Raw genomic sequence first — 26,927 nt, 5'->3', positions numbered from 1 at the left:
TATTTGACATTCTTAATTAAGCTGCTAAGATTCACTGATTACAAGTATAGTACGTATCTGTAAAACAGGCTTCCACTGTTTCATGCCAAGGGTGAAGCAGATCTGAGTTATCTGGATATCTTTACTGAATAAACTCAAACCAGGCCTTTTTATATCCCTGTGTGTTCCAGGCTTGAAGGGGTCCTGCGTTTTTTAAATTTTTTTTTTTTACTCAGCAAAGTTTTCCAGATAACTCAGTAGACCTGCGGCTCGGAAAGGGCCCGCGGAGCAATGGAATTCTAAACAAAGTGAGGATGTGAGGGTATGTTCAATGCCTCTTGTGCTGTTTAAATGTCTCTGGGATGAGCAGGTGTGGAGCTGCTCATTTCAAAGGCTGTAAGATCAGAGGGGAAGATGAAAGCTCCAGTGTCAGCCAGAGGATTAAGAAAGGAAGTGCAAACATTCATAGACTGTAATGATGTTTATTAAATGTAGTTGTAAAGTATTTCACAAAGCACAGACATTTTTGTGTCATTTGGTGTGAAGATAAAATTTTCCGGTAAAGTAAGTTCATTTCAGAACTTAAGTCCCTTGTATTTAAAGAGTAGTGTTGTTTTTCGGTAGATTATTAAGCAGAGAGAAATCCGTCTGCCTGTCAACTTCACCTCAAATTCTTTGTTAATTCACTAATACCTTCCTTGTGACTGATTAAATGCCTTTGTTGTGGATTCTCTGTAATGTCGCTCTACACAGATGGCACACAGACTAAACTGTCCCCGGGGTGAAGTTTGGAAGTCTGAAAGAAGGAGGGAGAGTTTGAGAGGGGAAGAACGACAAACCCAACAACAGACAGACAGACAGAGACCAAAACACAAAGATAAACCAGATGTGAGAATTAGAGATGGAGAGGAAAAGGGCTGTAATTAACATTTGCTATCTGTGAGAGCACTCTTTCTGGTTGGCATCTGAAAACAACTGCATGGCCAAGAGGAAGCAAACAGGAAGGAGGAAGTGGTAATCCTTTGATAAAATCAAGAGACAGACTTGGATTGCAACCGCACTTTTCTCCCACTGACCTCTGGGGCTCATCCTGGATTGGGATCCTTAATTACATTAAACCACCACTACTCCAAAGCTTTCCCAAGTCCCAAAGGCTGAACCTAGAGGTTTGACTAAACATATGTCTGTGACTCATTTGCAGGACATCTTGTTTTAATCGTAGTTTATATTAGCCTGTTGCTTAGATATTGGCTGTTTACTGCACCTGCTTCTGTTTTGCCAGAGAAAAGTGTCTCATTCTCAGTCCACACGCATTGACATTATATCCAGTTCATCAAGATAGTATTCCCTAAAAACATCTGTCATCCACACACACCACAGAAGCTGTGATCACTTTGCGGGCTCGCAAGGGATAAAGCTCCTGGATGCTTGGCTGTAGCAGAAATGGAGAAAACTCCTTTCATCAGGGAGTAATATCTGCAGTATGCGAGTTATATATGATGTCTCCATACGTGGGACTGCCCTCCACATGTTTCAGGCGTACATATGTTAGCCAAACTTCTCTCTCTCTCTGTGTAATGAATGAAAGGATAAACAAGGCTTTTATACATGACACTGGAATGTGATTTCTGCTCTGGATCAAAGGAGACTTCAGGGAAACTCTAGGCACTCCAGGTTGGGCATTGTTGTAATTCTGTCAGGACAACATGTGCTTGAAAAAGATGGAGCTTATGAAAACCAAAATGAGAATTTTTTCTTTTCGTCCTCCCAGAGAGGCCCAGCAGGGAACCGCAATGTGAAATGATGTGTAGTTTACTGTGAGTATAAACAGATTTTACGTGGCGCGGGTATGTGAAATACATGTATTGGTTATAAACACTGTAAAAATGGAATGAGTATGGATTTGTACGTAAATATAGAAACTATGGGAGACCTATATACTGTAAGTTATGTTAATTCCAAACAAATGTCAACCATTTAAAGGTGCAATATATGACATTCGGGCCCTCTAGATGACCGTAAACAACTATGTATAAGATAAAGTGGAATAATGGCGTCCTGAGCAGAGAATTAAGTCACACTCCCTCTGTGTGTATTGTTATTGAAGTTTGTCTCTTTTTTGTTTTGGATGCTGGTTCAGCCACGCATGAATCTTAGTGCATGTGAGTCCCCCACGTCTGTCTTCAAGATGGTGGGCGGGCCGCAAAGTTTCAAATATTACAGCTAAACCAAGATACATTTCTGAAAACATTTGAGGTGAGAAGCGGGCAGTACCTAGTTTTACAGTTTGATCTGAGTTTTGTGAGCTGTCAGTTCAAGGAACCCCCCCGTCTTTATTGAGTGAATGACAGGCGCATTTGTTTTGGTCTGAGATGCTGTTGCTCTAGTGCGACATCTAGTTAATCTGAATGTCGAACAGTATATTGCACCTTTTAAGCGTGAGGGATTATTTTTCCAAACTTGCACAGCAAAGCCAAGAAAGCCAAAAAAGCACCCAAAAGCACCCTTTAAAATCCCAAGTATGCGGGCTCCGAGTAAGAAAATAAACAATACGACAAATTTCAAAGAAACCACATATCTTGCCGCTTTATTGTCACCTTTATCGCAGGATCGCATTCCTGTTTCTGAGCTCCACCAGCTTCAATAATACAGGGAGGGTTTTGAATATATATGTATTTGCAAATATCACTCGCTATCTGTACTCTGATCTGGTTCAGGGAGATAGGACCTCGAGACAGCAGCACAGGTTGGCTTGCAAGCTTCAAAGCAATACTTGAGATGTGTGGCACTGGCATTGTTCAGGTGGATCAGGGAGAGGAGTCCTTATTTCCAGGAAAGCTAGGGGATGAGAAAGGAGGAACAGGAGAATAAGACTGGCTGATTGTGTGCCCACATGGCCATGTTTATCCTGCCTTGATCAGAGACTATAGGGTGTTTGAAAGGCCTCAAAAAGAAACTGAGGACAAGGGTGCATCATGTCAAACATCTATTCTGTTCTACTATGTGCTTGCTGTATGCGTTTCAGAGTGAAGGGCTGGTAAAGACAATGACATGGATCCACAGATGAAAGTGTGCAAGAGGCTAGGAAACATTATAAAACACGTCCTCAGAGTATGGAAATATCAGGATGGTTTCCAGCTGAATGATTTAAATGGAGGTTCAGTTCACAGATAGTAAGAACAGTGACAGACTTTGGAAAATGCTGTATTTGTGTCAGCGCGTGTCTAAAAAACGTCAGAGGCCTTTGACGTCGAGAGAGGTTTAGGAGAGGAAAAGTAAGTGAGGAGAGGAAAGTAATTACCCCAGACAGTCTTTCCTTGGGTATGATGCCACAGACAGTCCCCCTCCTATAACTACATCCACCCACCCAGCAACTAACCCTGGCTCCCTGCAATTTGTGGCTGCTCATCCTCTGTCATCTTGGATAGTAATCCCAGTGCTCCAGATGAGATTCAGATTATACTGTGAGTGCTTTTCATCACATTCTTATGCAACCTTTTCTATGTGTGTGTTTGCAACACTTGCAGGCTATACATATGGTCTATGTAGAACTTTTGTGAACCTTACAACCCCCCCAGAGGCCCCAAATGGGTGGTCCCAATAGTCAAAATTGCTCCTTTGGTCATGCTGATTGCTAACTTCTGTGCATAAATGTTCAGGGTTGCTTCAGCTCTTTATTCTCCTCTGTGAATACCCAATCAGACATTTAAAATTTACATTATATCAGTATTATGAAATAGTTATGGAGGTGTTCTGACTTTAGTCTTTCTTAGAAAATAGATGTATGTAACAGTATGACAGTACATATCTATTTGTTGCCCTTAAGTACAGAAGGAAGGCATGCTCTCCAAGAACCAGCTTCCATTTGTATATTTTACTACAAATAATAATGATTACTGGGTTTAAATTTTGTGTGTGTGTTTGTATGCATTAACGGTATACATACACGTGTACTAGAGTGTGTTTGTTTGTGCCATCACATCTGGATCCTTTGAATGTGGGGAATTCCACTCACCTTTACAGATTTATGCCCCTCAGCACTTTTTTTGTGCAACACACACACACACACACACACACACACACACACACACACACACACACACACACACACACACACACACACACACACACACACACACACACACACACCATGATTTTAATCTTTATTACAATAACTCCTTCAAGTATTCAGCAATAGAGCCAACTATCTTTCTAGAGTTATCATTCATCACTCGTTCATATATATAAGAAATAATCTGCAAACACATGATTAACATTTCTTCGGCATCAGCATTTGGCACAGACGGAATTTAATTCTCCACATTTGCGCTTTATTCTTTTACTTTTGTACCAGAAAAGCAAATATTCTCTAATCTCGCCTGCCAGTCAGTCAGCAGTAATTGTTTCTCTCTATGCAATAGCCTCTCCCTTATTGGCTTGTCAGTACAGAACACCATGTTACGCCAACACTAAAAGACACAGTGCAGACAGAGTGCATATCTGTGACAACTACTGCAGGAAGTGAATTATTGTTTGGTCAAAACAGAATCGAAAATTAATTTTAAATGTATTTTGGGGGAAGTCTGCAGAAAAAGCCTTCCTGCTGTCATTTGGACCAGCAGCTCTGTCCTGTCCCCAAAACACAGACCTCAAAACCTAAAGTGAGACCAGATGAGAACTACATGAAGGAGTGGAAGATTTGCGTGTGTGTGTGTGTGTGTGTGTGTGTGTGTGTGTGTGTGTGTGTGTGTGTGTGTGTGTGTGTGTGTGTGTGTGTGTGTGTGTGTGTGTGTGTGTGTGTGTGTGTGTGTGTGTGTGTGTGTGTGTGTGTGTGTGTGTGTGTGTGTGTGTGTGTGTGTGTGTGTGTGTGTGTGTGTGTGTGTTTGCGCATGCCTGGGTGTGTGTTGGTAAAGGGGTTAAAAAAGAAGAGGTCAAAGGCTCAGAATACATTCCCACAGGAATGAAGGGCACAGACAAACCAATGTGATTATCAGCTTTACGACAAAGTGAGGGGCGTGATCATGCTGTTGTCAAGAGAACATGTGTCTAACTCTACCATTACACAGATTCAAAACCATAAATCTGTGCGGATGTGTAAAAAGAAATCTTGATCCAAATAGCATGATAGCTTATCTTTTTGGGATGTTTTCAGTGATATTGGTGAGAAGGTGAACTGGCAACTTTGCTAGATAAAATAGATAGAAATACATCAAAATAGTTAATTGACTTGTCGATTAATTGACATAAAAACAAAACAAAAAAAACAACTCTTTTGCCCAAAGTTATGAGACATTTTATACCACTCTTAAATCCGTATGGTAAACTTAAAGCTACTTACAGCAGCTGATTAGCGTAGCATACCACAAAGACTAGAAACGAACGAAACCTCTAACCTGGCTCTGTTTGAAGCTATAGGTAAATACACCTTCCAGCACCTCTACAGCTCAATAATTAACACATTCTATTTTGTTTGTGTGATCCCCCCCAATATACAAAAGCAAAAATGATCATATTGTGGTTTTAAAGGGAGTTAAGTGAGATTTTTAGGTGCTAGTAGGCATTTTTGTCACCTTTGAAGAAATCCAAGCTAGCTGTTTCCAGCTGTTCTAGTCTTCGTGCTAAACTACATATTTAACAAACAGGCATGAGAGAGGTATCATCCATTTTTGGTTCAGATAAAAATTTAGAGTGAATAAACTGGACAATATAAAGCACATGATCCGATATGTGTCACACAGCATTTCCCATAAAAAAATGACAAAATATACAACTAAACCACATTTCAATCTAAAAAAAAAGCTGAAATATTTCCTTTTTAAAGCTCAGTTATCTCCCACTTTCCTGGTGGGTCACATATTTGGTACACTCATGTCCCCTTTGGCCAAAACAACCGTCAGCACCTTAGATGATGGTCTGCTTGTTTGAGTCGAACATAATTTCGCATTCGTGTGAAATACAGACTGGTCCCACGGGGTAGAAGCCCATCTCCTGTTTCTGCAGCATGAAATAGTTTGAGACACACACACGCCACCTCTGGCCCCCAGGATATCACAGGACAGGTGATACTATGTTAGCAGTCCTGACTCAAGGAATGGCAATGGACAGGAGTTCATTTTTTCTTTTTTTCTTTTAGGAGACTCTCTTTTCTCACAGTCGATGTGACAGGTTGGAATTCCAAAAACATGGGAAACTCCAGAGAGTGGCGAGACAAACTGCTGTGGTTTGACACCAGTAATTATAGCCAGTTAACACCCATCTGAAGGCGGTTTATGTTTTTCATTTACAGAGACTCTTCAGGTTGGACTTGTTTACATAAATGAGCACATAAGCCCTGGTTGAATAATGACACATTCAGCCCTGATGCCTGTTCACACACTGACATATTCTGCATCTCTAATTGTTTTGGATAAGTTGAGTGAGTGTGAAAATTAACGAGCACATCCATTTGGGTGGTGGTTCTGGCCCCGTAACAGTAGCACAGTGTTCGATCCAACCGTCCGTGTCGGTGAATTTGCAAGGATGGAAAGAAAGTTGCTTTTCACACACTGGCGGAAATAGATGGTGACAGTGACACATAAAAGGCTGGGCTGTGGTTTAGAGCTGACGTCATGGCAATCAACATTTAAGACGACGGGGCCTTGAATGAACGAAAGCCACACAGAGCAACCCACAAGAATTTCAGTCACTAACAGTCTGGGATTGGGTACCGCAAGTGGTACATGTGCATGCAGAGTGGAACAATAGGTCTCAACACATACATAGATGCATGTAGAAGACCCTAGAGGCATAAAATTCTGCATGCATACCTACATACATATAGTCAGACACATGCTGCAGTTCAAACTGTTTCACCTTTACGGCTCTGTCAGATTTGCATCCACATGTCTCAGTGAATCCCCCAAAGTGAGCTGGAAGGCATGAAACTCTATACTGAGCTAATCACAGTTGTCTCTTCTTTAACCTCTTTCTCGCTCACTTTGTCTCTCACTCAGGCTTGTCTCGCAAACGCACATATAGGCACACACAAGCTCCCATTGCACCCCCCCCCCCCCCCCCCCCGTGCCTCCACCCTTCCCAACACACCCAATATCACCGCTAGATCCCACTTTTCACCGCAGAGCCGCGGATTAGTAATGAAGGCATTTCCCAAATGGTCTGCGGCTTGTGTGATGACATGATTGTCATTCAGTTTAATTCCCTCTGTACTCTTTAGAATCCTGTTCGCCTGAATCTACTGCTACAGTAAAGCACAAAGAGAAAGTACTGTAAATAACAGTTTTAAAAAAACTCGAGGCTCCTGTGTAGACTTGCTCCCTGGAAAGGCATTTTAGTTTTTATTGCCAAGATGAAAGACACATTGAAAATAGTTCTGTGCAGCTGTTTCTAGTGGTCGAGGAACGCTTGCATGCATTTTTATTTACGTGAGAAATATCTGCGGGCTCATATCTCTATACATGTATACCAGTTATATAATTGAACCTCCTGGCTTTGATCAATGCCCAAAATCTAACCCTCATGGAGCTGGAATTAATCGTAGCAAACTCTTCCTCAGACTGAAATGACTCTCATGTTGAACCTTCGAGGCTGTTGAGAATGTTGCGTAAGATACAAACATCTCCCCTCTCAGATCTTTGGTACATCCATTCTCTCTCAGTGATGTCTGTATGAAGCTGTGGTGCGAGTCTGAAAGTTCTCCTGGGGGTGAAAAAAGTTTGATGCACCAGTGTGAAGGTGGAGAGAGATGATGGATGAAGAGAAGAGGATGTGGAGGGCACCAGAATGTGCTGGATGGGAGAGATCTAAGTGTTTTTGGCTTCTGTCTCCTCGTCCATCCATCATTCTTACTGACTTTGCTTACGTTTTGTGGAAAGCTGCAGATGAAAGCTGGGAAGGCTCCAGGAGAAGGGTGGGACCCTCGCAGTTGCTTTGTTGTTGGCTTTTGTATTCTCGTATCCTCACTACCTGAGGGTGCGGCCATTGAGCATCTTACATATGGCAAAGAGTGTGTGTGTGTGTGTGTGTGTGTGTGTGTGTGTGTGTGTGTGTGTGTGTGTGTGTGTGTGTGTGTGTGTGTGTGTGTGTGTGTGTGTGTGTGTGTGTGTGTGTGTGTGTGTGTGTGTGAGAGATCTTTTTTCCTCAAAGGAGCTGCACTTCAGACATTACAATATGAGCGTTAAACGGAATTGTTTTGGGATAACCCACTTTGATCTGATAACCACATCACTGCATAGAAAACTAGAATTTGTTTAAAGGTAATAAAACCAAAAGCTTGAATAGGAATCCAAACCCATATGGAAAATGCTCTGATCTTCAATCTGGTGGTCATTAAAAAAAAGAATTGTCATTTAAAAATGATTGGTTCACAATTCTTCAAGAGATTAAGATTATGGTTTCCTTATTGTAATTTCTCAGCACTCAGAAAATTTGACCTCTGCATTTGACCCATCTTATACACTTATAGACTAGGTAGTGGGCAGTGGCAGTGCAGCGACCAGAGACCAATTCCAGCTCTTTTGTCAATGCCAGTGATCAGAGACACTGACAAGAATATATTAGTAATCCTAACATACTGTACATGTCCTTCAAGTCTGTCCTAAAACTGTCCTAAACAGTTAAGTGCTCATGAACAATGAAAGAAGTTTTCCTCATTGTAATCATTCCTCCTGTTCATACTGGCCATTAAAAGATCCCCTTCAAATGTACTTTCAGTGTAAGAGATGGAAGGAAAAATCCACAATATGTTCAAACAGTCATTCATGCAAAAATGCATTTAAAAGTTTATCTGAAGCTTAGGTTCAGCAGTGTGAGTCATATCAAGTGGATATCTGACATTTTTGCAGTCTTTTCAGCATATAATTCCCTCTTTCCCACAGTGAAAAACTGAAGCTTCATATTTGCTTGCGATAAACTTTTGAATAGATTTCTGCACAGAAGGAGGACTGTGGATTTTGGTCCCCATCACTTTCATTGCAAGTTCAATACGAAAAGATCTTCTAACGGCCAGTATGAATGGGGGGAATGATTGTGGCAAGAAAAACCTATTTCAGTATTCATATGTGCACCTGACTGTTGTTTTAAGACAGATCTGAAAAACTGTGAACCTCTCCTTTAAGTCCAAACACAATAACAGCATCAAGGCTCAATGCCTCTGCACTGCTAAATGGATATCTCCTGGATGGTTTCAAAGATCTGTCACGATGGCTGCAAGGATTCTGCTGGCTAGGTATCTTTCGGCTATTGCAAATGGCCGACATCTTCTTCCTCATAATGGAAACTACAAAATGAGAGTGGATCATTCTGCTTTTACTGAGGAGGATTTGTAATTTGCTGTAATGGCTGACACATGTACATGCCATCAGCAGGCCTCTGGGTATGGAAAGCTCTATCAGTGGCACACACATAGGGATGCAACAACACACACCTGCAGGCGTGACAGTTGATATGGCCTAGACGGCACACATGCAAGCATAAATGCCTACACATGGACATGCGTGCAACATATGAACAGAAAGACAACCTCAATCCTATACATACAGACATAGTTCACAACTTGTTTCCTCAACACTGCTGCGGCCTGTTTGTTTCTTTAATCTCACTGTTTATATTTCTGAGTCCAAACCTGTCAGGATAACTCTAAATGGAGCAATTAGCATCAGGGAAAAGCAAATAAAATGTCTGATGAAAGCAAAAGCTGGGTCCTGACCTCATTCTGACTGGATCTGCCTGCTAGCCAGCAGACAGTCATTTCCAAAGCTGTGAATTCCTCAGTGCCAGGCTGGCCCCTCTTTGGATGGGTTTACAATGGCTGTTTGTGCTTCAAAACATATAATTATTCTATATTTGCCAGAGTCATGAAATTATCCGCAGAGGCATTTGTTTGAGCACCTTTTTTCAAACTGCCTTTACATCGAAGAGGGAGGAAATTGCAATCACAGGCTTTATAAAGCTTAACTTTGAAAAGTTTATAGGTTCACTTAAGCTTTTTTTTTTAAACCAAGCTCTCTCTGTGTGTTTTCTCTGAGGATATTGAGGAACAGAGTCAAATAAGGAGAAAACTAAAATCCTCAATTAGCCAATGTGGTGAGTTTGCCAAATTCATTACTGTGCTGGAAGGCTGTGTGTGTGTGTGTGTGTGTGTGTGTGTGTGTGTGTGTGTGTGTGTGTGTGTGTGTGTGTGTGTGTGTGTGTGTGTGTGTGTGTGTGTGTGTGTGTGTGTGTGTGTGTGTGTGTGTGTGTGTGTGTGTGTGTGTGTATGTGTGTGTGTGTGTGTGTGCAAATCTTTTCTCAGACAGATTATCTACCTCAGTTCCCCTTCCCCTCTCCTCCCTCTCTTTCTATCCTCTCATCCATTCAGGCAGCCGCCCTTGGTGTGTTAGTCAGGTTCAAAGTCTGAACTCCATCTCTTTGCCAGAAGAAACTCTATACGGAGGGAACATCCCGCTGCTGATCCTTCCTGTACAGCCTCAAAGGTGACACAGTCATCCTCAGATACTGTATTTATGGGATGGAGGTAGAGCAATCGCAGCCCCCCTCCTCACTTCAGGCCTATTGTTTGTGGAGGTTTGTGTCGGGGGACTTGTCACTAGTGCCGGTTCAGTGTTGAGTCACAGGGAGAGTACAAGAGGTTTTGGATAGACATCCTGAGGGCTTCTCTTATTCATAGTGCTGACTGAACCATCTATCATATGGGTTCAAAGGGGCATGGAGGATTTTCCTCTGAGGGGTCAGCTTACATATGTAAAACACTGATGTGCTCAGTTCAGGTTAAAGTGCTCCAGAACTGTTTTTGTAATGCAACTCTCTCCTCAAAAATGACAAATTGAGTCACTTGTGTCATACATTAATACAAATATTACAAATAATACAAATAATCCCTTTAATGCAATAAAGACCACAAAACACAGACCTCAAAGAAAAATTATGTTTTCTCATTTGGGTTTCATGCATGTTACCCTTTCATGCATGAATTATTAATTCACTGAGTAATATTTTTTTTTATTGTTTGTTTTTACTCTTAAACAAGTGAAAAATCATGCCAATATTTTTTTCTTTATTATACTGTATTTTGAGGGAGTTGTAGTGGACACATGGAAAATAAGGAAAAATCTATATATAGGCCCTTTGGTGCAAGACGTCCACTGGAGTGGACAGATGTATTTTCAGTCCCAGGAAAAAATGTACAAGAAATATATTGTAAAAAACTTGATAAACATGTTACTAGCATCCTTTTTAGTTGAATTTAAAAAAAAAAAAAACACATTTTATCTCTGAGAGTAAAAGGATTTAACAGATATTACTGAGTTAATTGGTGTATCTCCTCTACCCTCCGCAATTTTTAATTAATGATGCAATATTCCAAAATGACAGAAAGAACCAAAAATGATATTCAGATGGAATTGTAGACAACACTATGGGGTTTTACCACATATGTGATTGGGACATGGTACTACAACTTAACTTGTTCAAAATTACTTCTAAACATCTGTCCACTGTAGTGGACACCATGCCTGAAGCTACTATGTTATTCTATAAGAATTGTATTTTTATTTTCTTATATTTTTGCCATAAGTAAATAAATTGGCTACTCTGCCTATATATGAAGTTGATCTCCACATGAGGCATGTTTATCGTATTGAAGAGAGAAGGGTGGAGACTCAGAGGGGAAAAAAAGGGCGTAGGAGAAGAAGCGGAGAAACATTGAGTGGAGCTCAGATCGCTCAGATACAGCAGGCTGTGAAGTCTCATCAGACTGCAAATCATTTTAAATTTGTTAATAACAAAACCTTCTCTTCCTAAAAGGATTTCATGACATTTTGGACAAATCTTTCCTGAAGAAATATGCAGACAAAGATTATGAAGATCATTTTTGACAAATCCACTGAGCCAGTCCTCACCTGCGAGTAGATCTCCATGTGATGCCTCACTTTTACGCAACAGGTTCCAAGAGATAAATTCAACAGTAGCGACTGCGATCAATGTAGGAAGGAGAAGCATGCTGTCAATGTGTCGGCCCTTGGGCACCGAGCAGGAGATCAACTCATGGGATGTAGTGGATGCAGAGTCAGGTTCAACTTTGGAAAAGTGCTGTCCAAAGTCTCGGTGTTTTTGACCATGGTCCTGATCTTCACCTACTTCTTCTACTGCCTCACTGGATTTTGTGATTCGGCTCCGAGAACTTTATATCACCAACAAAACTTAGACTATGACATTTTGGACAATCATCACCGCATTCTCGGCGACCTGCGACCATCACCACGCCTTGTCCCAGACGTGCTGTCTCACCGGAACCGCACAGCCTCCTCGGACTCAGAGCAGGTGGACGCACCGGGACAGCTGGCGCCCCACGAGTCTGACAGCACAAAGGAGAGCGCTCAGAGCAACGGCATCCCTGTATCCAACACATTCGGGTCCAAAAGGTTCCCGCAGGCGATTATAATTGGTGTGAAGAAAGGAGGAACCCGCGCCCTGCTGGAGTTTCTCCGCATCCATCCGGACGTGAGAGCTGTCGGCGCCGAGCCTCACTTCTTCGACAGGTTTTATGACAGAGGACTGGACTGGTACAGGTAGGGAACGCACACACACACACACACACACACACACACACACACACACACACACACACACACACACACACACACACACACACACACACACACACACACACACACACACACGTGCACACACACATACACGCACAACCCTACCCGCGTTTGTGGTTGCCTTGTAGCGCAGGCTTGTAAGGAAAATAAAGCATCTTTCGTAAAGTTGCAGCCTCTAATAACCTTTTATAAATCGACACAAAACCAACAGTGCACTATGCATCATAAATATGAGTTATCATTTTTTGAGGCTCACCATAAATTCACTATTGAATGCCACAGACATGTTATGAGTCACAGTAGTAATATGAATTCTTCAAAATAATGATGTATGGAGGCAGGCTGAAGGGTCAGATGAGCAGCAGTGATGTCCCTGATGACATCCAGTCACCTGTGCAGAAGTGCTGAAGCGGCTCTGCTCTGGCTGGCTGATGTATTTAAATAACCATAAGCCAATATTCTCTCCTTTGTACTGCAAATGTATAGATCAAAAGGCTAGTGGGGTCTCTGAGGAGCAGTTCATCATCGACAGTCATCTAAACACCATTTATACACTTCAATGTGACATCCTGTATTAACATTTACACCCTGCTCTGAATGGTCATGCCAAAAAAGCTATTCAGGCAAACATTACAGTGATAAAACAGTATGTTTTCCAAATAAAATAAACCTGATTGACACAATTATCTCATGCTGGCATGGTGTGTGTCAGATGGCCTCTTCTCCATGTCATATGCTGTTTTGCAGTTCTATAAAATGTTCTTGGGCTTCTGTCGTAGTTACAGCAGCTGATTTGGGGTGACCAGGCTGACCAGAGCTATCATTTAAGTGTAGTTAAGGCCCTAAAGTAGGATTCGGGTCTGGATGAAGCTGGTCCTGATCATCTCCAGATGTTCTACAAGCTCCCGGAGAAAGTCCCAACTGAGCTCAAGCGTCTCAGCAGGGCAGCGTGAAAATATCATTTAGGTACCATAAGGAGCGAACAAGACATTATAGGATGAAAAGAAGTGAGAAACCAGCAAGATGATGTCAGCAAGATGGTGATAGCAAGATGGTGCAAAGGCCTGAAACTAAGGTGTAATTTAATCTTCAGTTTCTTTCTTAACCCCCCTTAGTTGGGTTTTAACTAACACATGGAAACACTTTCACCGCTGATAATTTTAGCATGCTGCTATACATCCTGTCTCTTTTTTCTCTCAGCACACACAAACACACACACACACACACACACACACACACTCTTACATACATACACGTTAGCACTTTGCTCCTTTATGCCTCTCTTTAACACTTCTCTTGTCTCTTTATAACACATTTTCAATTCATACATCCACCTTTCCACACCCTTTCTCACAACTTTCTCTTACCCTTTCCTTTTCCTCTCCTGTCACTTCTGCCTTTCCTTCTTTACTATTTCTTTACTATAGGTTGTCTTTATGTGGAAATACCTGTGGCAGACCTGGTTTCCAGGGCATGTTTTATGTGTGTTTCTGTGTGTTTTAATTAGCCTCACTAGTGCTGTAAAGCTGTTATGCTTTAATGTTGTAGTTTTGTTACTGCTGTAATGCTGCAGTGACACTAACATGAGATTTTACATAGACATGAACTTAGCTGAAACTGGAGGTGGACAAGAGTTGGAAGGATTAATACAACAAAAGAGACAGCAGCAACGTGATCCTGGATGAAATCACTGAAAGATGATTCTCCTGTTGTCACCGAATCTCAGAAAATGGGAAAATCTGTTTTCTGTCATCTGCAGCGACCCACAGAGAAGCCACTTGGAAGTGGTGTAGAGCAGCGGCTTGAGAGTGTGTGTGTGTGTGTGTGTGTGTGTCTGTGTGTGTGTGTCTGTGTGTGTCTGTGTGTCTGTGTGTGTGTATGTGTGTCAGTGACAGAAAGAACTCATCCATGTGGAGCAACCAAGTCCATTTCACCTGATTGTCAGTTAACACAGAGGGTCAACTCACATCTGGAAGCAAACGTTCTTGTACACACACGCACACTCACCCACCCACTCACTCACTCACCCACCCACTCACTCACTCACTCCCTCACTGATTCAGTAGGGCTGCTGTGCATGACAGGCTCTGAACGACATCCCTGACCTTTGACATTTTTTCTTGTTCCCCACTTCATCTGCTACTTTCAGGTCAACAGGATATTTCTAACATAAATATGGATATAGATATTTCACTGAATCATTAATTTAATCTTAGTATAGCACAAATTAATCTACATTGCTTCTCTTTATTGACTGTCTCTTTCAGCAGACACGTATGATATTTGCCTGCCACCATCAATATAAAAATGTATTCAAAAGCCTCCAAATTAGAACATTGTTCGTCATTGCAGACGAGTCAGAATCTGATATAAAAACATTGCCTTTGCCAAAGACACATGGTCTTGGATTAGCATATCTGACAACAATGTGTGCATTGTGATAGTTCGTCCGGTTCCATGTGTCTTGGACTGAGAAATAAGCACGGACTGGATGCGATTCTAGCAGATGGATGAGAGTCGGGCACTGTCATATATTGCACAGTCTTTCCTGTCAGATATTGGATGGAAACCGAGGCGATCTACATACTGGAGGAACTTCACAGACACAGCAGTGCCCTCCTGTTGTGTTGCTCCAACAGCAGTGTCGTCTTTAAGACAAACTTAGACCTCAGTCGTGTGCTTTTTCCATTGCTTTTATCTGAGCGATCCAGTCAGTGTTCTCTGCCTTTCCTCCACCCCGTCTGTCTCTCGTCCCGTCTTCTTGTTTGCATGTGTGCATGAGCCCATTACGGGAATGGAAAAAGCCACAAATAATGCATTGAAAATGAAGCAAAGATTTAATGATTTTCTGTGTTGTTTTATGGCTTTAAGGGGACTTCATGGAGTGATGGGTTTCATATGGGACTTAAGAGCCGCCGCAGAAAACTGAAAAACCTCAGCTTTCCATGGCACAATGGTTCTGATTGTCATGGGTTTATCACCATGACGTGGACTGGAATGAGTAACTCATGAATTCTGTCCATTTTTTGGTGTATCTTCAGTTCCTTGATGACGTTAAAATGAGCACATTTGTTTTAGTTGCTGTGCAGAACAAGCAGTTTAAAAAAAAGAAAGAAAAAGAGATGAACGCTACACTTGCAACCATCCGTTACACAGCTTTGGATCTAAGCTCCAAAATAATAAATTATAGAAACTGAATCTCCATAAAATTTGATTTAAGATCGTTTCTGCATTTCGATTTGAGGAAAAACGCCAATCCACAAACCTCATCAATATTTTGAAAGCTTGTCAATTGGCTGACCTACAGTCTTGACACCAAAGGCCATGCCTGATCGGATTGCTATTAAAATATAATATGTTTAGTAAATCCTTTAAGGGCAGCAGCACAAGGGCAACAAGAAATGTCAGCCCTGCTGAAAATTACACTGGTTTTAAAAAGACATATTTGTAGACAATGATAAAAAGGTGATGACAACAGGTGAAAATAAGGGTCATGTCTGCTGTTCTAGAGGATAATGTATGTCACTTTAAATATTCTTCTTTTAACATCAAGTTATTTGGACCAATCTTGTTAGATCAGAAAATTGACGGCTAATAAATCCACAAAATCTTTTTAGCTTGACTCTTCAGTCCGTCTTCTGTATTTTCTTTTTCTATTAATCCAGATCTTACAAATAGCTCAAACTAGATGTAACTTTTTCAACTAGATGGATGTTACAGAAAAAGAAAATCATAATTTTTGACTTAAACCACAAACATAAAAATGTTCCTTGACCCTTCACATTTTTCTGATTAACTATATAAATAAATATTAATTCTTATTTTAAAGACAATTTCTTATATTACTATGTGTAAATTAGGCTATACAATACCATACAGGCTATAAATCCTATATATTCAATTAAAAGACAATTAAAGACATATTTCAAGACATTGATGAGGCGTGACAGAGTATTGACTGCACAATATTTAATCTTGAGCGGAAAGTGCTACTCATTATTTTAATGATGCTGCTGTGTTGGTGAATATAAATTAGTCCTGACTGTATACTTAATAACTGAAAATGAATATTCTTTACTTTTCAATTTCATAGTGTTTAATGCTGTATGGTGGAACTAAATCATTACTTTTACCTCCATTATTTATATGTTTAATCTGGTGGGTCAGAGTTGTTATGTACTGTGCTGTACATAAATTAAACTCATGCCTGTTTTATTTCAGTTTCCAGGAGGCCAGATTGGCACACTTACTGTGTCGGTCTAGATTTTTGACAGTTGAAATGGTGAAAGTGGACTCGTTTTAGTGCACATTTAGTGCAATGCTTTCCAGAGCGAAGGGTGATTTTCCTGACACCTCGTTCTGTGTCCAGCCCTGAGGCCATTAGCGATAGAGGCTGAGCGCAACTGATTGGTGTAACAGACCAGGAAGTGGTCTCTGTAGTGTTGAGTTGCAGTGTGTTTTAATGGTGGTGGGTTTTGGCTAGAGTTGGGTCTTGCTGGTGTTATAAGGTTTGAAAAGGCCCACACTCACACCCCATATGGTGGGAATTATAATAATTTGAGGTGCACTGTGGTCCATTTTGGGGACGCCTGTAAAATCTCGAGGAGGTTTCAGTCATGTTTTTTTTGCTCTGTTCTGTTCTTAGCGAGTGAGGAAAATGCTGTGTGAAGAAATAATGGTTTTGTTTCATTTGTCCAAAATGAAATGTTTCAGATGCTTGGTAGTCATGCTCAGATGCACTGTCATTTCCAGAAAAGAATAACATGAGGTTGAAAACCGACGGGTGTATCCAATGGAAACTCAATCATATTGCCTCTGAGAAACAATTTCTTTATCACACTTAATCAAAAATTAAATGGTTTGAATCTAACCAGATCTATAAATGGAAAGGAACATGTCTGAGTCTGATTCTCATAAATGTTATAAATGATATCATCATGTACATCATAATGTTCTGTTTAGCAATGAGATCATGTCAATAATAGGATTGGGAAATACATTTTAATACATTTGGAGTACAACCGAGTATCATAAGTACTGGAAGTTAGTGTCAATACTGAAAGTTAGCTTCAATTTCAAAGTCATAGTCTTGCTGAATTATTCTCTGATTAGATATTTACATATTATATTTCAGTATTATTTCTAGGTTAAGTTATGTGGATCACTAAAGATATAAATATTCACCACAAGGGTTGCATGAAAGTCTGTTGAAAACAAATCATTATGGCAATCCAAAAGCTGTGAGAAAATTCAACTCTGAAACAAAAATGTCAACCTGCTGGTAGTACTAGAGGAAAACTCAGGGGGTCACCAAAATCATTAGAATTCATCGTGTATATCCGTGTCAAAATTCATGGCAATCCATTCAGTGTTGAGATATTTCAGTCTGGACCAAAGAGGTGAATAGAAAAGAGACTTTTGTATAAAATACCCAATCCAAATCAGCACCTTTGAACGTGCCTCTGCTTCTTTCATGTGCCAAATGCTGAGACCATAACTGAACTCCCCAGCAAATCACTGACCTCACATCCGATTTCTAACTGAGACTGGCAATGCTACTCACTAATTAGCCATCAGCCAACTAAATGTATTGCACTCCTTTATAGAAAAGCCTCCCACATGCAAAACTCTCATACACACATGTGTATGATTTTACCCCCTACCCACCCACCCACACACCCACACCAACACACACATATTCATACTCATTGCGGTGGCATCCTGCTGTAACCCACCAAAGATGAAAATGTAAAATACTGTAATCTCTGTGGAAGCATGGCACTTCAGCTAACCTCCTGTCGAGAAAGCCCTACTCTCACTACATTACTGCATCATTATTCATGGGGAAAAAATTATCTGATAACATTATATTTAAAATCTGTGGGTGGCAGCAGTCTTTCTACCAGTCATGTGGTTTCCCAGAGGGACCTAACTCTCCACTTCCTGTTCCTGCCTATGGAGAGGTGATGTGTGTCGGTAAAAGCCCCGGAAATTCACCTCCAGGCACTTATGGGCCACACACTGCATCAAGTTTTTTTTCAGTAGTGTGTGAGTTGAATATGACTTTAATAGACACTGTGTCACTGGCTGTCGTGACATGTTGTTTATTGCATTGTTGCTCAGTCGTAAGTCCCTCCTCAGGCTACGTTTGGTATTATACACATTCATTTCTATTTCTTTCCAACTTTGGCGTCTATGACACTTTGAGGCCCCCTCGCTTGCTCAAGTTTCTGTTTAGACAAAGAACATGGAGACAGCAGGACGGCAACGGCCCTCCAGTGTGTGCATGGTCTTGGGTAGTATTATGTGGACAGTTACAGTGGCGTCTTCATGTGATGAACTTTCATGCTTTGTCACTGTTGTGTACTCAAGTTATACTTACAGCAGTTGTGAGGCATTTTTAGGAACTGCACTTACTGTATTGGATAAAAAGATGACTGACTTCATGGATCAACATGTTTATTTCTATAGCTATTTCTTAGCCAGCCTCCCCTTGTTGCCTGGCAACTGCTCCTGGCCAAGACAACAATTAAAAATTAAACACATTACCATGAGTAAAATGGCCAATGACCAGTTTCCAAAGGTTAAAATAAATCTACATACCAGCAACTCAGAAACTCACTAATTAACGTTATGTTATATGTTGTTTGTTAAATCCGAAAGTTGCGGTTTCACAGGTAGGTATGTGAGCTTTTTTGGTGCTGATAGGCTTAACAAAATCCACCCTATCTTTGGAGAGAGCTGTGCTAGTTGTTTCCCTCTGTTTCCACTCTTTGTGCTAAACTATTTGGCTGCTATTTGTAACAAAATTCATCAAGGTGGCACATAGCCGACCAATAAAATTGCAAATGTTTACAGTTTGGTTTTTGTATCTATTTAAACAAACAAGATATAACTTTAATTAGTGAACCTTAGTCCAGGCTAGCTGTCTCCAGTCTTTAAGCTAAGATGAATTAACAGCCGAAGGTGGCAGCAATCTTTTAATCTAACTCGTCATGAAAGCAAATAAGATTATTTCCAAAATGTCAAACTATTCCTTTAAACTGCTCTATTTTCTGATCATTAATCAAAAGAGATATAATATGTTTTACACACTATCACATACATAATTGTGGCGGCACTATGTGTCATCTAGCCTTCATGTCACAGTCACATTTTGTTGTTTTCTGGTCTGGGCACAACAGCAGCATATGTTTCACCCAGACATGGAGGTATAAAAGCAAGTTCCCACACTCATCAGCCCGACTGGCCGCCTGTGGCCCTGGGGTTCCTTCTGTCCCTTTTAGCGCAGCAGTGCTGCTGGGAAATGTTTTCCTTTAGTTTGTTGTTTGCTCTCTTTCTCATTTTTACGACCTTGATTTTTTCACCACCTCCTTGAAGAGATGTCTGACAAAGCAGAAGGCTTCTTTCCTTCAGCAATACAGTAGCTTAGACAGTCAAGTGGATGAATATTATAACTCATTGAATTTTGTATCTGATCTTATTTGAGAAAGCAAAATGATAAGTAAGATTATTAAAATGATTTTCGCATCTACAATTAGCCCTGCTTTCTGTACAGAGAGTCTTTTGTTAGGGCACTACGGGGGATATAGCTGCTGCAAGAGACCCCACAATCTCAGGGGCAGGAAGTCTCTTGGCCACATCCTTGTTGCCACGGTTAGTAGGCTATTTAAATCTTCTGATCCAGACTGCCAGAACATATCAGTAATGTAATCAGCGCTGTAGCACTTCAGGGAGGAAAAGCGCTACATCCTTTTAACAGCAGGGATTTCCAGACTAATGTGGCCAGTCAGCAAGGCTTTCCAATACCAGGTTAAATAAAAAACATCTTCAAGGCTGAGTTACTTATTGAAGAGACTAGGCTGAAAGGTATTTTTCCCAATGAAAAAAGTGCAATGAAAAAGGTGTATTTGTAAATTGCATATCACACAGCAATAGATTTCCATGCATGAGAAATTGACAAGAAATTCATCATCCCTGATCTGTTTACAATTTTTCCTGACACCACATACAGGAACAGATTTATGATAGTAAATGGCTATTATTGATTCTCTGATAATGAGACAGATTGTGATGAGGGTGATAGGGACCTGAGGAGAGTTGGGGGGAAGCCACAATTCATTAACTATTCATGAGGATAGAAAGACAACTTATGGTCAATTACTGAAGTGACACTTGTGTGAAGGACTGAAGGACAAATCCAAGACTATGGACAAGACGAAGGTTGGGGGGGTGGTGCTCAATTTCTCATCAGTAAATACTGACACCTCTGTGCTCTCCTGCATGCATGTGTATATGTGCACAAACTCAAGCGTACACACACACACACACACACACACACACACACACACACACACACACACACACACACACACACACACACACACACACACACACACACACACACACACACACACACAAACACACAAACACACACACACAGAACAATCTGTCATATAGAGACAGACGTATTGATTAGACACAGATAAACAGGGGACAGACGGGCAGGGATAGGCCATTTGCAGCTCTTGTAGTTGGATAATAATCAATTAATGGTCTTTTATTATGGGGATCATTTAATGGGCTGGATTGAAATGGCTTTAAGCAAACTTTAAGTAAAAGGGGGAAACTTGAAACGTATACAGGGGCTTTTTTTCTCTCCACACACACTCCACAAGAACTTTTATGCAATGACAAAATGTCTCTACCTGTAATTTTTAACACGATAACACACAGTTTACCTTTTGTTTTCCCAACTTGTTTCCAACGCTCTCAAGTAGCCAAAAAATCAGTTAATACTGCTTAAGCTCTCTCAGAAATAAATAATGTTGGCATACTCAAGACATTCATTTTAATTTATAATTTAAGTGAGGTTCGTCAATCTTTCCCCACAGAAAAAAGCATGTTTTAATATTCTTCTCTGATCAGCTAAAATTGATTAATATCAATTTCTTGCTTTCACTGTTGTTGTTTTTTTCTCTTAAAAGCTGCCAGTCGTTATTTGAACAAGCAAATCAGTGTTTTGACCGCAGAGACTTTCCTTAGAATAACTGGCAAAATTAAAATAAATTTCCCATGAACTTCCATCAGTTATCTGCAGCTTTGAATATCCTCTTGTCATTGAAATTAGGACTTTATACAGACTTCCAATCCGAAATGAATAAAGCACACAGGCTCTATTACTTGTTTATTTTACAGCAAACCACATGAAAGCTCCCTGTTTCCAGTAACACTAGAAGACGTGTTGGATAAATGAAGTACAGAACCTTCATTTGCTGTTTCAAACATTGCTCATCATGCGATTCTCATGCAAAACATTTTTTCCTTGAAACTCAAATCCACCACAGCTCTGCCTCACGCAGTTTGTCAATGTCAAATATGGACAAATGAATGAATGCAAGATCTGTTGAATACCATGTTACCCACAATGCACACAAAGCCAGCTATTTGCCATAAAATTAGAGGGCAGCAGGTCCACTAAGTTTGTAAAGTAGTGAAGAAAATGCATCTAGAAGACTTTAAATATGCAATATAAGTTAAATGACTTGATTAGTAGTCACTGGTTTAGTTTACAGATTAGTTAAGATTACTACATTACTTTCCATAATTTATCTTCCCAATGTAATAACGCATAATTCAACACATCTTTTCACTAGTGTGTGGTACACAGCATCTCTCCTCATTGCAGCCATATGTTTAACACACAAGCTGAGCTCAGCAGCTTCCCATCATGGTCGCACTTCCTGCAGATTTTGGTCTGTTTGGGTCCTTGTAAGAACCCGTAGGGGAAGTGAGAGTGGTGAAGGGGGGACACTTTGCTCCTGCAGGAAGAAGGGGAGGGGGGGGATCTGTAGGAAATTGCTGTTAAGTGGTTCTTGAGGCTTTGTGGTTTTGACTCATCAGGCCCAAAGCGAGCGCATGGTACTGTTGTGCATGCCTGGCAATGAGACTCTGATGGGCTGTCAGGGGCCCTTGTGCATAAACACAGAACAGTGTGTGAAGCTTTAATCATGCACGTTTTGGTGTGCTTTAATGTATAGTATGTATAATGTGTTTAAGATATCTCTTGATGTTCTTTTCAGTGCAGTGTAGGCAGCTCTGGTAAACCAACTGAGAAAAAATTAGCAACTAGTTGGTGAACATAGTGGCTAAAGCTGCTAACGAGCCAGGTATTTCCCTCAGGAGTTAGTAGAGACCAAAACGGAGTTAAAAAACAGGGTGATTGTTGGACTTACATTGCTCAGTTGCTCAGTTGTTTTGTTGCCCCAGGGTATAATTTAAATGTGCAGGCCCAACTAAAGCTTTCACACATAAAATGATCACTGGTGGATTATAGTGGATTGAAAAAGTTTTCACGATTATGGCTTCGAGAGATTAATCAGAATTGCTTTTCTTCATTCAGGAACCTGATGCCTCGAACGCTGGATGGTCAGATCACCATGGAGAAGACCCCCAGCTACTTTGTCACGAAGGAAGCTCCCAGTCGTGTCTGCACTATGAACTGTCAAACCAAGCTGATTGTGGTGGTGAGGGATCCTGTGACGCGGGCGGTGTCTGACTACACCCAGACGCTGTCCAAGAACCCAGGTCTTCCGTCCTTCCAGAGTCTGGCCTTGAAAAACTCTTCCACAGGTCTGATTGACACCACGTGGAGTGCTGTGCGCATCGGCCTCTATGCCAAACATCTGGAGAACTGGCTCCAGCACTTTCCCCTGTCTCATTTTCTTTTTGTCAGTGGTGAACGGTTGGTGTCAGATCCGGCTGGGGAGATGGGCCGGGTTCAGGACTTCCTGGGACTGAAAAGGGTTGTTTCAGACAAGCACTTCTATTTCAATCAGACCAAAGGTTTTCCCTGCTTGAAGAAGCCTGAGGGGAGTAGCAGGCCTCGCTGCCTTGGAAAGTCGAAGGGCAGGCCCCATCCTCAGATCCCCTCTGAGGTCCTACAAAGGCTCAGAGACTTCTACAGGCCCTTTAACCAGCGTTTCTACCAGATGAGCGGACAAGACTTCGGCTGGGACTAACAGAGCAGGATCCTGTCATAGCCCAGATAAAAGCCAGTTGCTTTCTTTCTGTAGAGACTGTTTAATGCTCTGCAGGGCTTACGTTCTCAGGGACGGGGTAGAGGGATACAAAGTCCACCAGCTGGGACTCTCTTTGGACCAGTCCGCCTCAGTGGGATCAACATGACATGCAGCACAGGAGCTGTTTAGCAGAGTAGAAGCTGAACACGGTGCTGTTAATATGCAAGTTACACACATAGTTAATGGCTCGGTTAAGAAACCATTAAACCATTTTCTTGCTTGTATGTTAATGTTAGAAGGAAACTAAGTACCAAATGGAAAGCAAAATACATTGCGTCTTAATATAATTTTAGACTTGCTCCATGTTTTGTTTATAAAAATAAGCTGATATTTATAGTTTCTGTTGAATTAAAATACAACAGTTACAGAGTTGTTTTTTTATGAGAGAAAGTATTTATTACAAGACAAAGCAAGACATGAAACTCATTAAACATTCCTTGACACGACATTGGGAAAAAATGTCACACTCAAACCAATCATAAACCACTATTTCTTGGACTGCATTCATATTTGCATTACTGTTTCAATACGGTCTTTGAAATGAAATGAGTTGTATATTGCCAGTTATGTACATTGCAGTTAATATACCAAATGATACCTCATCTGTAAATAATAAATGTGTAACAGTTAATAGAAACCACACTTACAATCGTTCCATTCACAGAAATGTACACATTTGTACATATTTTTCCCTTCAAATGTAAATTACTGTTTTAATTGCCATGGACAGTATCAAGTGTAACAGCTGTTACTCACTCACAGGACTATTTTGATCTGTGATTATTTTGAACCCTGTTTAACTTCCGTATGTAAAGTATTCAAAGCACATTGCAATGTATAAATCCATAATTCTGACTCCAACTCTCTGTATTATGAAATAAAGTTTTATCTGACATAACGCTTATCCAGAGTGCAATATTTGATCCATTTCATTAATCAAAAATGTTTTTCTCTGTCTGTTCTTGTTCTACTGCTCCATACTTTATTTACTCTCACAAGCTCCAACTTTATTTTCTCTCATGCCTTCGCCAGAGAGAAATCGGTCTCTTTCCCTCTCTTCCTTAGTCTCTCTCTCTCACACTGCTTTTCCTCTCGCCACTTCCACACAGTGAGACCACATGTACAGTCTGAGGCCTGTGTGCGCTGTGGCCTTTAATTATGAGAAAGATGTCAGCGAACTCAGAAAGCCCCCTCCTTCCTTTTTCTGGCCTCAGAATTAGCAGCAGTGCTCTTCTCTTTCATGGTACACTATCCTGTATGGAAGAAAGAGAAAAAAAACATCTGCTCTGGTGGAACAACCAAAAAAGGAACCCACTTATGATACACTGAGTTGCAGATGTTTTTTGTTGTTGTTTTTTTACAATGCATGGAAGTCTGCCTGACCATATCTTGCATTCAGTGATTACACCAAAAATATTCAAAATGATTAGACCAAAAATATTCAATCAAATTGATTACTATAGGACTGAACTTTGTTTGTGGAAATGTTAGTGGTTTGTGAATGAGGAAAAAGGACTGGCTGCTTGCATGAGCACGCTTACGTGTGTATTCTTGCAACTTTGCATGCACATACGCCCAATGCTTTGGCTCCCTCTGTACATCTTGCCTCCTCTAATTCCAGTCAGTATTTCTGTCACATTCCCCCTCTGTTTTATATGTCTGGCATTAATTTTTAGTGGGCCTCACAAAAATTGAAATGTGCCCGCCTCACTTCATCTATGCCAACTTTTATTACTCTCCATTACCAGTCATACTGATAGGTACATTTTTGCTGTGCCAGCCCAACAGCAGGCATTAAAAATAACTGATTTCCCATCCTGCCATCTGGGAAAGATGTTAGTATCAGTCTTTATGTTTCATAGTTTTGTTGAGCAGTCTCATTGGCGATACTCACTCAGGTGTATGTTTCTTTTCTTTTCAATTCTTTTTTATTAATGTTTAAATAAAAGAATATGACCAATACAATTTAAGTTAACATTATGGAACGTATTTTAATCCAAACTGAAGCAAGTTTTAAATAGAGCTAAGCAACTGAATTCTAAAATACTGCTTTTACAGGAATCACACAAAGCGATATTCATAAACCCCAGAAAAGATATAATACCCCTGGTTATTGCAGCTTCCTACTTTTCCCGTTCTAGTGCAGTGGTAACTCTTGTACATAATCCCATTCCTCTAAATCTAATTAAGACAATTACTGAAGCAAGGGGCAGACACTCCATTATTCACGACACCCTTTTTTCTAACTCTATCATCCCTCCCAGGTCATTATATCATAGGCAGAGATTTTAACTGTGCACTGGAGTCCACAATCTCACTCCCAAACAAGAAAGACACTTTAACAGCTGATCCAAACTTTTTGTTTGTGTGAACCACTAAATGAACAAGAGAGACAGCAACATAGAATACAAACTCCAAGCTCTTAAAGAGGGATTCATCTATTTGGGAATTAAAATCACACTTGAAATTAATGATCTGGTTCTAGCCAGCTATAATCCTATTGTGGATACTGTAGACATAATAGAAAGATTTGTTTTCTAAGTCTATCTCCTTAATTAGTCACATTAACGTCTTAAGAATGAATACATTAGTAAAGCTGCTTTATTTGTTTTAAACACCATCCGAGTAATTTTTTCAAAGATTTGAGAAAGTATGTACCAACCTCTTTTGGAACAATAGATGCTTTAGGCTCTGTTTTACTTTAGTTTACCTGTTTTATGACAGAGGGGGTCTATAACTCCTAAACCTACATTACCACATTGCAGCTACCTTTACTCTTCTGAGCCAACAAAGCTGGGAAAAAACACAAAAAAACCCTTTCTAAAAAATACACTATACATTATACATCTGGCACGAGGCCCAAAAATATATAGGGGAAATCCCCCCAACTGTCAGTTTTTCACAGCAAACAAGGGATTAAGCTGGATAATGGATCTATACAATGATGGGACTCTAATGTCTTTTACTGAACTACAAGAAAAGTATAGTATGTCTTCAAGGTTCTTCTATAAGTTTTTACAAATAAGAAATTTTATCTCTGAATCTCAAAACCACTCGCTTATTCAGGCACTTCTCTCAATGCTGGAAGACAGTGAAAGACGCTGTTGGTAGGTGGCAGGTATCACTGCTCTATAAAATGTTTGTAGATGAGTTACCTTTGCTTCAGAAAATGAACTTAAAATGTGGAGGCTATATTTACAGGAATAAATCTCAGAAGAGCAATGGTCTGAGATATGCCTGAAGGCTCAAACACATAATTAACATGTAG

General features: G+C 40.5%; 1 protein-coding gene across 1 annotated transcript; it reads left to right on the top strand.

The window, feature by feature from the left end:
* Positions 1 to 12,018: 12,018 nt before the first annotated feature.
* Positions 12,019 to 23,599, top strand: LOC133999759 (heparan sulfate glucosamine 3-O-sulfotransferase 6-like). Its single transcript, XM_062439057.1, has 2 exons — positions 12,019 to 12,542; positions 22,981 to 23,599. Exons 1-2 carry the CDS (start codon positions 12,019 to 12,021, stop codon positions 23,597 to 23,599), a joined length of 1,143 nt encoding a protein of 380 aa, XP_062295041.1.
* Positions 23,600 to 26,927: the final 3,328 nt, after the last annotated feature.

The sequence above is a fragment of the Scomber scombrus genome, chromosome 18 (assembly GCF_963691925.1).
Source record: "Scomber scombrus chromosome 18, fScoSco1.1, whole genome shotgun sequence".
Classification (NCBI taxonomy): Eukaryota; Metazoa; Chordata; class Actinopteri; order Scombriformes; family Scombridae; genus Scomber; species Scomber scombrus.
Note: the sequence above shows the minus strand (reverse complement) of the source record. Positions and strands in the feature narration are given on the sequence as shown.